We start from the raw sequence: 15,877 nt of genomic DNA, 5'->3' as shown, positions 1-15,877 counted from the left end.
AGTTATGTTTGCTATACAAATCAGAATAGCCATTTAATCCTTGTTTGCTGAAGATGCCTTACAGTAATTATTCATATACACATTCGTCTGCCTGACATATGCACTCCAGGCACTTGACAAAAGGTAATGAACTAAGAGACATCAGTAAGAGTAAAGTTTAAAAGTAAATAGAATGATTGCACTTTTGTCCAATCCTTCAGACTCTTACATAGTTCATACAGTGGTGATCATGATCACAATACATACAAGTTCCTCAAAAAAATTAGACCTTTAAACATTTAAACTCCCTGAAATTTAGTTGGAGTTAAGCCTTCATATTATGATAAATTTCTGCAGGACACTGTCCTAACAGGAGGGGGTAATCCTTTATCTTCTCTACTCCTCCAGAGAGAGTAAACTGATATGCCTTTCTGCTCAGGGGCACCTTGCCTGATGTGAATAGGTTCTGCAGTAGTTTACTATAAGCATCCATGAATTCAGTAACACAGTTGCTTGCTTCTGTAGGGGGGCCTACAGTGCAAGACAGCTTGAAGTTCTAGAAATGCAGCACACCATGTAGATACTTAATTCCCTACACACACACACACACACACACACACCCCACACCCCCCAGCAGTTGAACCTCCCCCTAATTAACTAACCCTTTTGCCAGAAAAGGCAATACCAGTCACTGGAGCATTTCCTAGTTTTCTAATACATGCATTAACTTCTCTTTTCAAAAGAGAGAAGACACCTTTAAAACAGTTCAGTCCATTACAGTCCTAAAAGTGTATTTGCAAGAAGTCATTAAGACCTTTTCCTCAACCCCCTCAAGTGTACTATGCCATAAAAACCTACAAGTTCAAGACATTCTATGATTGTAGGACAACTGAGGAACACAGAAGGGACAGGATTTTGACAGCTCTATCAGACTCCCTTTGCTGGAATGCTTCTTACAACACATGCAGAGTATAGTTTCAACATGTTTATGGCTTTGTGAGATCCAACCGAAAGTCTAAGCCTGTATTACACAAACAGTGAACCAAGTACACCTGTAATTTCTATACAGTATGCATACAAACCTTTATATGCTCTGTGTATAATTTACTTACAAATTTCATTGCTATTAAAAATGTACCCCGAGCCCTCAAGTGCAACACTATAAAGAAACCAAGGTTCCTGCTTGTGTTTTACATTCATTTTCTGACAAAGTGACTTTGGTTGAAAAATAAGTTACAGCATGGTTTTTACAATACAAAAAGTGCCATGGTACTATTTAAATATTTTAACTAACTTTTGCTGAGATTCTATTTGCCCATATGCAGTGGGCAACTGATTGGACGGACTTTTCCTAATGTCCATGGTCATCTCAAAGAGAATGAGACAATATTAGTGCAGTATCGCTAACTAGAGTCAGGAATGTATATAAATATTCAGTGATTGCAGGGCTACAATATTAAACCTGGTTTATTTCAGAGACCCATTTATTCCTTCATTTGGGAGTTGAAGCAACAAAGAGCACGCACACTTATGCAGCAGAGGAAGAGTTGGAGAACTGGATGTTGAGACCTGCAGTGTTCCAAGGTTACTTTGAAAGCGGATTTGCTGATGTGGCAGCCACATCAGTGTAGAAGTGGTCTATTTGGTCTTTATACATCTTTGCTACAACAGGCCTCTTCAGTTTCATTGTTGGACCTGTAAGAAGAGGGTAGTGGTAGTAGTAGTAGTAGTAGTAGTAACTTTTATTAATCCTAACAAGGCCAACTCCAAAGTTTACTCTTGAAGCAAGGCTGTCTGCTGATTCTAGAGGAAGGCACAAAGGGCAGTTGGGCATCCAACTTGGAAAGTCTCCCTTAGTTACTATGGTTTCCCCATCTTGGAAGGGGACAATCACTTGACATCAACTTCATATGCAGGGTGGAAGGCACAAACTGCTGCCTGGGGCAGTCTGTACAGGTGGAAGGAAGCAGCAAGGCTGCCAGTCTCAGAGCCAGGGAGAGAAGGCTTAAGCCTTGTCTTCCCACACCATCTACACTGTCCAGGGGGTGAAGTGAACAAATTCCTGGTCTTGGGCCCCAGCCTACCAGCCACCACAGTCATTTGTCAGGACAAGACTTGAAAGATTCTTGGTGAGTGGGCAGCACAAAGGGGGAGGTGCATGACAGCCTGAGCCAGCTCACTGCAATCCTCGAGGAAGGAGTTGAGGCTCTGGCACATTCATTAAAAGAGGGTTACAGTATTCAATTGTTAACATTAGCCGGGTCCCCTCACATGGTGCAATTAAGGAGCCATGCAAATGGCCACCTACTTGTGCCCCTCAGGTCCAAAAGGGTAAACTACTGAAGTGGGAGCATGTACCAGAAGTAACTAATTCCAAGAAGTGCAAATTATTTCCATGCCTGGGGGGAGGGGGATGTTCACTTTGAAGCTTGGACTTAGTATCCAAAATCTTTTATTTGTTCAACTGCTGCAGATGTAGCAACAACAGGATGATACCAGGATGCAGGTGGTTACCAGCAAGGCTTGCTGGGTGTTGGGAATGAAACATTCAACCCATCCCACTCTAAGATTAAAGTCACATCCAGTTCCACCCACAAGACAGCATCTCCTCCCTTCACTCCTGTCAACCAGAAACCTCTGGTTACTACATGTCAGACTTAGAGTGCCAGAAGTCGCTATTGTCCAACCTACCCAGCTGACAGGCTCCTGCAGTCCAGTTCCTTGAGTGTCCAGCACAGTGGAGCACGCACACACACAGTACACTCACAGGGCAGTTCAAGACTGCCTTTAGTATCATAATACATGCAAGAGATCACAGCACACAGGACTTCAGAGCAATGAGATGTGCCACCACCTAGTTTGAAATCAGGAGTCCTGCATTTGTTTCAATATGCAGTAGCCCAGGTCACTTACCTAGCTCTCCACCAGTGATTGAAAAGTCCTTTTCTAGAAGGACCCACTTCTGTACTTTCTGTGCATTTGAGATTGCTTTCTCATTGACCAATGCAATTCCCTTCTGGATAGCAGCATCAACAGCTTTGTCTTTGCCACCTACAATGTCTGAGACTTTTGTAGCTTTGCTGCCTAATCTGAGACAGTATGCTATGGCTTCTGGAGTAAGGTCATCCTGTGGTTCCCCTGTTTCTTCATTTACATTGCACTGTAAGAGGAAGGACAGAACATTATTTCACTGGTTCAACAGTTGTACATTAACTACACCATAGAAAAGAGTAGTTCTTTTCTACAGTCATTGTTATTTAACCCAGAAAAGTTATTTTCTATTACCTTGGCTGATCCTAAGCAGACAGCCAGAATCACATCACCTTGGTGCAATAGTTTACCAATTCACTGAAGCCTAGTAGTTGAAGGAGATTATGTTCAATTGAAACCCCTCAGATCTCAGCATATGAGAACAAAAAATTATTCAGCACCTGGGCTGCTCTAGAAGTAGGTAGAGAATTTCTATGACTTTTGTTATAGCTACAGTTGTGGTTCGTGCTCTCTTCCCCACTGTTAATTATTGGGGGCATTTCTAGCCTTAGAAAAAGAAATTATTGGATCTGGGAGAGGCAAGCAGCCCTGAAGTACTGACACACAAGAATGCAGCACAGGCTTTCCATACTGCTTTGTCATGGTCTCTTAACAGCTCTGTACCCAACAGCTCTTTTTATAAGGAGTGGGAACTGGCCTCCAGAAACCTAGAGCTCAATCTTCCTTGGTAAAAAGATTGAAACGGGCATTTTGCAGGATGTTGAGCTTGTCATTATCAACCTGGGAAACTTTTAAAGCAAATCAGATTTAAAACAAAGAAGCTACAGCTTGTTACTGCTATGGTGGGAGAGGAAATCTAGGAGAGAACCACATTTTCCCTCTTGCATCTTACTGCTTCCATGTCCTCAACTTCAACTCCCTTCTATTTTGTGAATATGTATATTCAGAGAGAAATTGCACCTCTTCATAACCAAACTATAGCCATTGACTTCATGTTTAGATTGTGAGTTGCTCCCATGTACTAAAAGTCAGGTCCTTGTAATGTAGGGTTACAGCAGGACACGCTGTTTGGTGTTGCTTAGATTAGGTTTGTGAAATGCTTATTTGCAGGTATTGGATATGATTTCAAACCCTTTCATTTGACCATGACAAGCCCTTTTAACTCTTCTGCTTCCAGAATGCAGCCAGCCATTCTGGCTAAGGTGATCACTCATCTTATTTTCTGGCTACTTATCAGGCGATAAGAGAAAGAACCATACCTTCAGAGTTAAAAGCATAGCAAGGAATTTTGCTTTGTCGCCAACTACCATAGCATTACTAATTATAGGAACAGCCTCCTTTACAGCATCTTCAATTGGAACAGGAGGGATATTCTCCCCTCCAGCAGTAATGATGAGCTCTAGAAGACAGTTAAGCATATATATGAAAAATGTGATCTCTCTGCAGTTCCAGTTGTGCTTTTTGTGAAGTGTAGGTTTCAGAGACAAGTGGACACGTGCAAGTGCTGTAATCTTTGCACCTTAGCCAATTTCTGTCTTGTAGCCACAAGTGATAGTGTCCCTAAAAGGGAATTTAATAAAGACATACATGGTCTACTGTGCTATTAAAATATAGCAGTGAATAACAGATTTGAAATTGCTGTAGAGGGGAGTTTTTCCACCATGCACTGGAGAACTTAGGACTCTGCAGAATTTAAGTACAGTTAGTATGTAGTACATGGGGCCTTGAGTATCAGGTTATTTCTGTGAACCTTTCAACAGCTTAGTATGGCAAGATTCCCTGGGACAACAGTCATCCTGACTTGGAAAGATTCTCCCCATCCTAGTTGGATCTGCACATTAGGAAATCCTAAAGAGGAACTAGGCCCCACCCCAAGCAAAGAGACTAGCTGTTTGTCTGCATGCAAAGAACAAAAAAGTTCAGCCCCATCTACCATTAATTGTTCTCTTCCCCTTGGCCTTACTTGTGCTCAGGTCCTGGGGAGAATCCACCATCTGAGATTGTGGAGTTTGACCTCTTGCTGTAGGGGTCATTTGGAGCCATGAAGCTGTTGGTACCTGACTGTTCACCACTCTTTCCCTTGAAGGAAAGGTCTTGGGCCACACTTCTACACCCCAGGCAGGGGCGGGGAAAACCCTATTTAACCCAGTCCTTATCAGACCTCTAGTGCTGGTAGCCAGGCATCAGAACTGAAGGGGGACCCAGAGACAGATTCTTCCCTGTCTGTGCCAATGCAGAGGGATGCCTGTTTGGTACTCAAGACCAAGCATGTGTATTTGGGGCAGGGGGTAAGATAGCATCAGTCTAAAATGCCCTGGAGCTGTGAGACATGAGGGGGGACAGTTTCAGACCACTGTAGCAGCCTAGTTCAGAGCCCTTTGGGAAAAGGATAAGGGGCCTGCGTGGGACAAAAGTTAGTTCTTCGCTTACAGTAGCATGTAGGGGGTACAGATACCACATCCCCATGCTAGCATGGGTATAAATAGCTGTCTAGATGAAGCAAGAGACTTAGATGGGTGGAGTAGATACACACCCAAACCCTAGGGGAGATACCCTATACGACTGCAATATGGCCAAGCAGTGCCTTCCACATCTAACTATTTTTAGCAGTATAATGTTCTACTGCCAGCATTTCCCTCCCATCCCCATAGGGAAAATGCAAAACTCCCATCCCACCCCCCGGACCAACCCAAAGTACCCTTGTGTTACTGACAGCACAAAAAGGTGGAAGGATCAACTATTTGCCTCTGAAGACGACACACTAGATAAATAGATCACTGATCTGCTTTTGCATGTGTCCTATAGTAACTTGAGTTAATCAGGTGTCCTTCATAGCAAGGTGTGTGTGTGTGTGTGTGTGTGTGTGTGTGTGTGTGTGTGTGTGTGTGTGTGAGTGTGTGTGTGCGTGCGCGCCACTCCCAGGAACTGCTTCACTTAATAAAATTTTATATCCAAATAGCTGGCTCATCTGACTGAAGGTGGATGATGTGGTAAGAGCTAATGCTACCATAGCCTGTTGAAATAAAAAGAGTTACTTTGTCAGCCTAGATTCCCTCAAGTCAGACTACAGCTAGCAAGAGTCAGCTTTAGACAACTATCCTGTTGCCATGATAGAGGTCTGCTTAGCTTGCAAGATTCAACAGTTCATAGCACAGGAGGGTGCAGCCAGACAGTTCAAACCAAGGATGAGATATTACCTTTAATTCTTCCAGTGATGTAAAGAAATCCATTCCTGTCATGCTTGCCAAGATCACCTGAATGTAGCCAGCCTTCTTCATGAATTGCCTCTTTGGTTTTATCTTCCATGTTCAAATAGCCCATAAAGATGTGTCTTCCTGAGAAACAGATCTCTCCACTGCCATCGCTGTCAGGCTTGTAAATCATTGTCCGGCAGCCTGTAATCTCTTTTCCACAGCTAAAAACAGGGACACATTCTCCTTAAGATTCAGTATGCTAAAAAGCTAGGAATCTAACAATTCATATCAGTACCACTTAAATGTAAGCATTTGCACAAAGGTCATGAGACGTATACTCTGGTTGTGGTGTCACATCTTTCAGCAAGGAATTCATTTATAAGCTGCCTGTCAGTGTAGTGTAATGAGACCTACAATGGATCAGATATTAACCAGATTAGTACCTACTAGACCATGGGTGGCCAAACTTGTGACGCTTTGAGTCGCATACAATAATCTTCAGAAGTTTGAGAGCTGGGTGCATCTGCTGGGGCTTGGTGCTTCACCCCCACAGGAGGTGCCTGCCAGGGCTCAGGGCTCCAGCAAGTTTGGCCACCCCTGTACTAGACATTTAGGCCAGGTCTACACTAGGAAATTAAGTCACTATAACTATGGCTATAAACTGGCCAGCAGGAAGTTTGACAAAGGTTTCAAACCACTGGAAGAGTGAAGTTCTGGAACAGCCTTCCAAGAGGAGTAGTGGGGGCAAAGACATATCTGGCATCAAGACTAAGCTGGATAAGTTTATGGAGAGGATGGTATAATGGGATACCCTAATTTTGGTAATTAGTCTTTGACTACTAGTGGTAAATATGCCCAATCGCTTGTGATGGGGTGGGATCTGAGTTACTACAGATAATTCTTTCCTAGGTGTCTGGCTGGTGAGTCTTGCCCACATGCTGAGGGTTTAACTGGATTGCCATATTTGGCATCAGGAAGGAATTTTCCTCCAGGGCAGAATGGCAGAAGCCCTGGGGTTTTTTTTTGCCTTCCTCTGCAGTGTGGGACATGGGTCACTTGCTGGAGGATTCTCTGCACCTTGAGGACTTTAAACCACGATTTCAGGACTTCAGTAACTCAGACATAGGTTAGGGGTTTGTTACAGGAGTGGGTGGGTGAGATTCTGTGGCCTGCATTGTGCAGGAGGTCAGAAGGGACCATTATGATCATCTAGTCTGACCTTAAAGTCTGTCGGCTCAGGGATATGAAAAATCCAGACCCCCTGAGCGACTCAGTTAAACAGACCTAGTCCCCAGCATAGACAGCACTAGGTTGACAGGAGAATTCTGTTGACCTAGCTACCACCTCTCGGGGAGGTGGACTACCTACACTGATGGAAGAAGCCCTCCTATTGGCACAGGTAGCGTCTTCACTGAAGTGCCACAGCAGCCGGGCTGCAGTGTTTTAAGCACAGATCTGCCCTTGGTTCTCAAAATATTGTTCTAGAATCCCTGAGGTTCAGAAAACTGTAATACAATGAAGGTATTTATTTCAAAACACTAAATACCCTGGCTTGTGATTTCAAAGATTAATATATTCACACTGATCTCTCTTAAAATTACTGGATGCATTAAACTATCACAAAGAATGATTGTGTGCCAAAGTTATGAGAAACAAAAAGACAATTCCTCTTTTACAAGTTTCTCTCTATCCCTCCATTTCTCAGTTGTACCATCTAGAGAGCCTGGATGATTTCGGCTTTAAGACAGAGCTCCTGTTCTATAGGAGCCTCTGGCAAGTCCCACCTTTCCTGTACCTCAGCCTCACAGTTGAGAAGAGCTTGCTCCCAATCCCCTCCTACTAGTGGCTAGCTGATGCTGGTACAGGCTGAAGGAGGGGAGCTGCCTGTCTCAGCAGAGGGCAGCAGTGATCCAAGTTGTAGATAATTAGTTTCTCTCATACCAGAAACTCTCAAGTTCTTCTTTACTCAAGAGTCAGCTATCTAGTTCCTCTCCACAATGAGGAATACATACCTAGTGATTCTGAATGCATCTGGAAGAGAGATGGTGTGAGGTCCAGAGCTCTCACTCATGCCATACAATTCATACACAGGAATGTCAAGACTCAGGAAAAACTCCAGAGTGTCTCTAGTAATCGGGGCAGCCCCAGTGTAGCACTTTGTGCATCGATCCAGTCCAAGACCCTTCCGAACTTTTTTATACACCAACTGCCTGGCTAGACGGAAGTTCACTGGGAGTTCAGAAGCCCTGTAAGAATTGAAAGAGGCTCAGGTTAGTCTATCTTGTCATCCTAGACAGCCAAGCTTTACTTAGTTTCAGAAGATGCTCTTAACTTTTTACTACAGACCATAAATTAAAGATAATCCTGCATTACATTTGCTAGCATCCCATCAGATTAGAGCATAATATGCTGTTAGAATCTACAGACTGCATTTAAATGGCTTTTAAAAAAAAAAGTTACCCATTCATCCGTTTCAGGTTAGTTTGTAATCCTACTTCCTTAGCCCATGCTGCCACTTTTCTTCTGAGAGCAGATGATTTTGCACCCACAGATTTCATTTTTTCTTGTATTTTCTCCCAGACACGAGGAACTCCCATAAAAGCTGTTGGTCTCACCTCCTGTAAGGTGTCTATCAAGCTGCCCTAAGTGAAGTAGAATTTTAAATGTTTAAAACCACTTTTGTTCAGAAGATGGTTTCTCGTTGACACCTAGGGCTTGGCTACACTTGCAAGTTGCAGCGCTGGTAGAGGCTTTCCAGCGCTGCAATTACACCCTGTCCACACTTGCAGGGCACAACCAGCGCTGCAACTCCCTGGCTGCAGCGCTGGCCGTACACCCAGGTCTGCTTGGGGTATAAGGGTTGCAGCGCTGGTTCTGCAGCGCTGGTCATCAAGTGTGGACACTCACCAGCGCTGTTATTGGCCTCCAGGGTATAAGGAGTATCCCAGAATGCTTTTAACTAAATTATTCCCTTTGTTTTGTTATGCAGCCTCTGTTTTGTTGTCAATTCGGAGCTCCGGGCTCCACCGGGAGCTGCTTCAAACATAGCTCCTGTTTGCTGTCATTAATCTGTAACTACTGTCAACAATGAAATGAGATAACCCCTGCAGGGGTTGAGTGTTTGCTTTGCTTGAGAGAAACGGGGGGAGGGGCAGAGGGGGGAAAGAGTATGTTGGATGCAGGTTGTTTGCAGTTAACAGTAAGGGGGTGGGAAAATTCTGATTTTGCCCAGTGTCGGTTCCAAAAATCCACTCTCTCTCTCCCCCCCCGTCACACTGCCCCACACCCCCCTCTTTTGAAAAGCACGTTGCTGCCACTTGAATGCTGGGATAGCTGCCCATAATTCATCACTCCCAACAGCACTGCAAATGCTACAAATGTGGCCACACTGCAGCGCTGGTAGCTGTGAGTGTGGCCACACACCAGCGCTGGCCCTGCACAGCTGGACGACCAGCGCTGCAACTACCAGCGCTGCAGATTTGTAAGTGTAGCCATACCCCTAGATTTCCTTCCAAAAGCCACTGATGGCTTGAGTCAACACTGATTACTAATGAGTAGAGTACTCCATTCCTACAGTACACTCCCATCTTCAAGGGGCACAAACCCATAATCAGTACCCATTTCAGCTTTCAGGAATCCAACTCACAATGTCATAGTGCCACTACACTGGACTCCAGATTAGTGTCAAAAAGGTAGGTGCTCCCAGAAACAGCCTCTTGTGCTCAGTTAGTCTAGCCCTGAAACATTCATACTAGCAACCTTGCCTTTTTGTATTGCTAGCAGCATGGAGAGGAGTTTGCTTTCTGAGTGCTAGTCACAAACTCTGGTTTTCAACAGCCAGGGCATGTTAGTGTCCCTTGCTTTGACTTCAGATGCACATGTGCCAACTATGCATCAAGGGCAAAAACCTGGCCCTTCACATGACAGGGTAGAGATTTTCTCCTGGGGAAATTTGGGAGTATGGCCAGTAAACCCACTGCGCTACCCTTCTATTAGAAAGGGAAGTTGCGGAATAGAGTGCCTGGAATGACATTCAAGGACCCAATATATTCATATAGGTTCAGAGTGCCTGGTCACCTTGTCCATCTTTGTACCATAAAGCAGAAAGGTTAATAGATGTCAGAGTTACTTGCTGTGTGTGTGTGTGTGTGTGTGTGTGTGTGTGTGTGTGTGTGTGTGTCAAGTTCAAGGGTCTGTTTTAGGTTACAAAAACAGTGTTTACTATTACTTGGGTAAGCGTAATACAAGTGTCTCGGGATTTTGTCAGCTTTGTTCATGGACAACCTAGGTTTCCTCTTGTGAAAACTGCTAAAAACACCTGAGATACAGCCTGTTACTGTGTATAAGCATCTAAATTAAGTAGCATGGTCTTTACCTTCAGTGCATCTGGTTGAGCAAAGAAAACTTGTGCACCAAATGTTATCGGCAACCAAATATCAATCATTTGAGCAGCAATATGACTGAGGGGAAGGTAGCTGATCACCAGCTCCTGTTGTTCAGTAGCTTCTGTCAGTCGTACGTAGCGCCCTGCTGATAGTGAAGTCCAAGTTATCTGAAAACAGAAGCACCTCATGGTTACCATTCACACTAGTGGTTCTGAACAAGTTTGCAAGGCACAACACTGATGTCATTTAATGTTGTGAACTGCAGAGTATCTAAAAGTATGCTTTGTGGGTTTTAAATCCACTACACATTTCACTTCACTGAGTTTCTCCCTTTTCCTGGTCTCTTTGGCTAGTTTGAAACTTGTGTTTAATTTAATCAATTAGAGCTCATTCTGATTTCCCCTCAGTCACTTAAGGTTAAGTGGGTAACAATTAGATTACTAGATTCCAAGGCCAGAAATGACCACTGTGATCCTCTAATCTACCTCCTGTGTAACAAGCCATAGAACTCCCAAAATAATTAATTTTTTGAACTACAGATGTTTTTCTAAAAGATCTGCTGATCTTAATCAATGGCAACTAGTAAATTAAGAATCTACTAGGACTCTTGGTAAACTGCTTCAGTGGTTAATTGCCCTCTTAAAAATTTACCCCTTATTTCCAATCTGAATGTCTCTAGCTTCAATTTCCAGACACTGGATCTTATACTTTTGTCTGCTAGACTGAAGAGACAATCAAGTATGTGTTCCCCCATAGGTACTTGTAGGCTAACCAAGTCACCCCTTAACCTTCTGTGAGGCTAACTAGATAGTGCTCCTTGTGGGGGATTCATGAAGGGACTTGGGTGTCACAATGCCTAGAAGTTAGGCACCATGATGCTCAGCATCTAGAAAGTCACAGGAAAACACAGATATCCACAATGCCAAGTTAGGCACCTAAGCTTCCTCTATAACAAATGGGGAGAGATAGGCACCTAAGAATGCAATTCACAAAAACCATGTTAGGTGGGAAGCCTGCTAAGACAGCCAATGGGAGATACTTACCAGAGAGCATGTCCTAACCCCTGCCCCTCAGCGATAGGCACCTATCTCTGCTTAGCAATCCATGAATGGGAGCCGTCCATCTGGAGTTAGGCAGCTTAGGCACCAAAGTCATGTCTCATGAGAATGAGTTAGACTCTGCCCCACTCTACACAAAGTGGCTGGAGGGGATGATGCCCACCATACAAACAGCTTCCAGCTCAGAGGTTGGAGCACACACCTGGGAAACAGGAGCTCCAGGTTCAATTCCCCCTTCGACAGAGGGGGAGAAGGGAGCATGTGAACAGGGGTCTCTTATAAGTGTGCTCTAGCCACTGAGGTCTGGGATATTTTGATGTGGGGCTCCCTCAGTTTCTCCCGAGGAAGCTGTTCCACTGTGTGAATGAGTGACTGGACCCAGGAGGTGAGTGCCCTAACCACTGGGCTACACAGTCAGTCATTCCCACTCTTGTCCAGTGACTGCCCCACATCAGAATGTCTTATAGCTCAGTGGTAGAGCCCACCTCAGCCGTGGGAATTGCACCTGCATCTCCCATAATCCAGGTGAGTGCTCTAGCTATTGGGGCTAAAAGCTAAAGTGGGCACCACCACTACCCCTTCCTCCAAGGAGATTCTGAATGAGAGCTGCTCCAGTGGGCTTGCTTGGAGGCCACCTATGAGATTGGCTTTCAGCCACTATAGCTGCATGCAGAGCCTAGTCTTTCCCTGATTTGAGAGTCACTATCTAGACTGGGCTTAGGTGGGAGATAAGCATCCAGATGCCTAGATGGAGGCAGCAGTGCACATGTCCAGAGCATGAAACATAGGTGCTGAGGGAACTTTTACCCTGAACAAGCTTAGACACCAAGTGAGTTTCAGCACCTACAGAATTCAGCAGGAGTTGTATGGATCACACTGGAGCTAAAACTGGGACTTAGACTCAAGGTGTGGGATCCACAAAACTACTCAAATGCCTATCCCTTCCCTATTTTTGAATTGTGGATACAGTAGTCCAGCCATGGTCACAGCAGTGACCAATTTAAAAAAATAAGTTAAACCCCTCTAGTCTTACTCAAGATTCTCCCATTTATGCATCCAAGGATCGCATTAGCCCTTTAGGTCAGTGTCACACTGGGAGTTCATGTTCAGCTGATTATCCCAGGAAGCAATGACTCAAAGATTGGGGTCATGGTGACTAGAGCCCCCCCATCTGGTGTTATGGTCTACTTCAAGTAGATGTTCAGCCCCCTGCTACTGGAAGGGCAGGGGTAGGTCTCCCCCCTTATATTACCTCTTCTCAGGGGTGACTGAAGGCATGTGCCATTTATACTCTGAGGAAGCAGAGAAGGAGTGTCACTTATGGGCAGTTATTTCCATCATTGCTCACAGCAGGGCAGTCTTGCACTTTCTGACAGGCTATTGACTAGATAGACCACTAGTCTGGAAATTCTCACCTTCACTGTTGGGTCTGCTCAGGCACTAAGAAAGCATCTTGGATCCAGTACTGATCAAGAGAATTGGGCAAAGACACTTTGTGCATGCAGGAGTTACTTACAAAGAGAAAGCAGAGATTAGACCTGCCATGGCATCTCAGTCACTTTCTCCTCAAATTGCCTTTGTCTCTGTGGCCAATACGATTCTGCTTTCAGTCTACAGTCACTGTCTGGGAGATTGCTTCAGTCCCAGCTTTTGTACGCTTAGGGCTTAAGAAGGGTTTCAAAAAACAAACTGTATGAACTTGCACCTGCAGAAGACAGAGTCATGACCACAAAAGCATTGGACAGGCTTGCTTTGAAGTTAGGCGAAAGCCTCAGTTTTGGTCTGACCCATACTTATCCTTCCTCACACACATTAGGTGTGGCCCTTGAGTCCAAGCACTGCACTTTTCAGAGGCTCTCTTGGTATCTTAAGAGATTCACCAGCTGAACAAAGTATAATCCCAAAACAGATGTTAGGGGGCTTATTCCTTTACCCTCTCACTTTCCTGGTCCAGAGAGCAGCAATACCTGAAGTCCAAAGGTGCAAACAATTCGATGTTTATTGGGGTGAACTTCCAGCAAGTATGATTCCCGTTTCCTTCCTTAATGTCCCCCTTCCCAGCTCTGACACCAGAGCCTTGCCTGTGTCCCTGTTCCCATCCCCCGCTTAGCAAAACATGATTCCAATTCCCCCCCGCCTTACTTCCTGCTAGGAGATGCATATTCTGCAGTCAAACAGATTCATGAGATGCTCCTAATTTGACTGTTTGCTGGCTGACTAGTCTCAAAGTGCACAAGGTGTGTAAAACAGCACTTGTTATACTAGGGAAACAAGTTATCCCAAATTATTTCTGTCACCTCTATGCAGAGGCCACCATTGAGAGGAGTGTCTAGGTTAGTGGCTCTGCCATCCCATTGATGGAAGGTGAGGGTGTTAGTCTTATTTCATTAAAATAGCGCAGCGCACCCCCCCCCCCCCCGCCCCATGAATGTTGGCCAAGGTTAAGCTCTGTAAAATGGGTACACTGATCATTAGATCTCACAGCTCTTATGTTTCTTTAATTTGCTAGCTATTGGGCCCTACTGTTCATTACTGCTACTAAATCTACAAGAAACCCAGCAACAGTTTCAGTGTCCTGATCTGGGTTATGGAAGAGTTAGTCTGTCACTAATGTGACAAATGGTTCTCTGTATTTGGAGGACAAAATATGCCTAATATTTCTTTTCCCAGAAATCTATTCTGACTAAGCCATGGGTGCTTTGGACATATACTTGTGGGACATGACAATATAGGCAAGATTTGCCTCACTCCGACCAGAAGTAAATGAATTTTGACAAATCTTGCCTAAAAAAGTGGTCTTGAAAAGAGAAGCCGTTTCCAAGTCAATTTGTGTTTGTTTCAATTATGTCCTAGTGTTAAAATATTTTGGCCATTCTTCCAACCTCAACACTATTTAAAAGAGAGCATCCCAGAAAAATCTGAAAGGCAATAGCAGTTTTTACTTGTAGGCAAGAATACTTACATTATCATGACTGAGCATAACTCCCTTTGGCTGTCCAGTTGTTCCTGAGGTATAGATCAGTGTACAGCATTGGTTAGGCTTCTGGGATTCAATGATCTTATCAAGCTGGGAATCTGGAACGTCACTGCCAAGGCTCATAAATTCACTCCACTGCATTCAAAAGTCAAGAGCTTGGTCAGGCTTTATACCCTCTTTCACATATGCAACTAAGCTGTCTGGAAGGGGTGGGGTGGGTGGAGGGATTTAAACTGGTGAAGACCACAACTGTTTTTCCAGTGAGATTTCATAGGTTTACACATCTAATTATATCTTCACTTAGTCCATGGAGGTCTTTCCATCAAGAATTCACTTCAATTATAGTAGTGGATACAGCTGTGGATACAGGGTGTGCATGAGAGGAATATGGGGGTGGCCCCAGCACTGATTTTGTTCTACTGACATATGGAGACAGACACATTTTGCGGGAGTAGTTTTACGGGAGCTTCCTGGGCTGGAGTGATGTTTTCATTGAGTCTTGAATGTGTTTTGTCTAAGGGCTTATTTAAAAATAGGACTGGGAACTCTTGCAGGAAAGCCATTTTTGTGCTTTATTGGCAATGGTGACCCTCCAGGAGAATTGAGATAATGACCTACTTCTCCATGGCTTCTGTGTAGTCATTACATCCACGCTACACAGTTGTGAAGTTACCACTTGAGAGTGGAGAATTCTTATTTTGTATGCAGTGGATGGAGGTGGGGGAATACTACAAGTGTAAGCAATTTATGAAAGAACATAAAAGGTCAAGAACTTTCCCCCCCCAATGAACAGGGTAGGGCCCCTCCATGGGTGAGCCATGAGAGATGGCAGTGGGACAGTCAGTATTATTCACTACAGCTGAGTGTTGAAAGGTGTACTTGCAGCATCAAAGTGTAGCTAGTTATTCAGAGGCATTTAGTATGCAAGCAACACCTCAAATGTTACTTAAGTAACATTACTTACAGAGTAGAGATTTGGTCTTTTCTCCTTAAGCTCTCCATTGTACTGGATGATTGCTTTCAGAAGAGGAAGCTTGTGCTGAACCTGCAGTAAAGAGGAAGCAAGGTATCAGTAATCTAGTGTTTCTTGCACCTTCCTTTCAGCTTGAAATAGGCAACAGAACTTTCTGATTTAGTCTGAAGACAATAGCTTCATCCATAATTGAAAATGCAGCCACCTTTGGAGTGGAGAATATTAATGCTACTTAATGATGGAGAATCCAACAGGATTCTCCGACTATTTGAACTGGAGGAACTTCAGGTAGTTAGAAAGTAATTATCCAGACTGAAGTC

The 15,877-nt window shown here is 44.2% G+C and overlaps 1 protein-coding gene across 5 annotated transcripts in view; it reads right to left on the bottom strand.

The window, feature by feature from the left end:
- Positions 1-788: 788 nt before the first annotated feature.
- ACSBG2 (acyl-CoA synthetase bubblegum family member 2) overlaps positions 789-15,877 on the bottom strand; it is a 38,203-nt gene continuing 23,114 nt past the window's right edge. For all 5 annotated transcript variants that reach the window (XM_039515791.1, XM_039515790.1, XM_039515795.1 and 2 more), the window contains 9 exons: positions 15,549-15,629; positions 14,570-14,719; positions 10,540-10,716; positions 8,625-8,806; positions 8,177-8,410; positions 6,168-6,385; positions 4,230-4,369; positions 2,893-3,139; positions 789-1,674 (listed from right to left, as the gene is read on the bottom strand). In XM_039515791.1, the coding sequence (XP_039371725.1) occupies positions 1,565-1,674; positions 2,893-3,139; positions 4,230-4,369; positions 6,168-6,385; positions 8,177-8,410; positions 8,625-8,806; positions 10,540-10,716; positions 14,570-14,719; positions 15,549-15,629 (1,539 nt within the window). In that variant the 3' untranslated portion in view covers positions 789-1,564. The remainder of the gene's footprint in view (positions 1,675-2,892; positions 3,140-4,229; positions 4,370-6,167; positions 6,386-8,176; positions 8,411-8,624; positions 8,807-10,539; positions 10,717-14,569; positions 14,720-15,548; positions 15,630-15,877) is intronic.

This window comes from Mauremys reevesii, linkage group 26 (genome assembly GCF_016161935.1).
Source record: "Mauremys reevesii isolate NIE-2019 linkage group 26, ASM1616193v1, whole genome shotgun sequence".
Classification (NCBI taxonomy): domain Eukaryota; kingdom Metazoa; phylum Chordata; order Testudines; family Geoemydidae; genus Mauremys; species Mauremys reevesii.
Note: the sequence above shows the minus strand (reverse complement) of the source record. Positions and strands in the feature narration are given on the sequence as shown.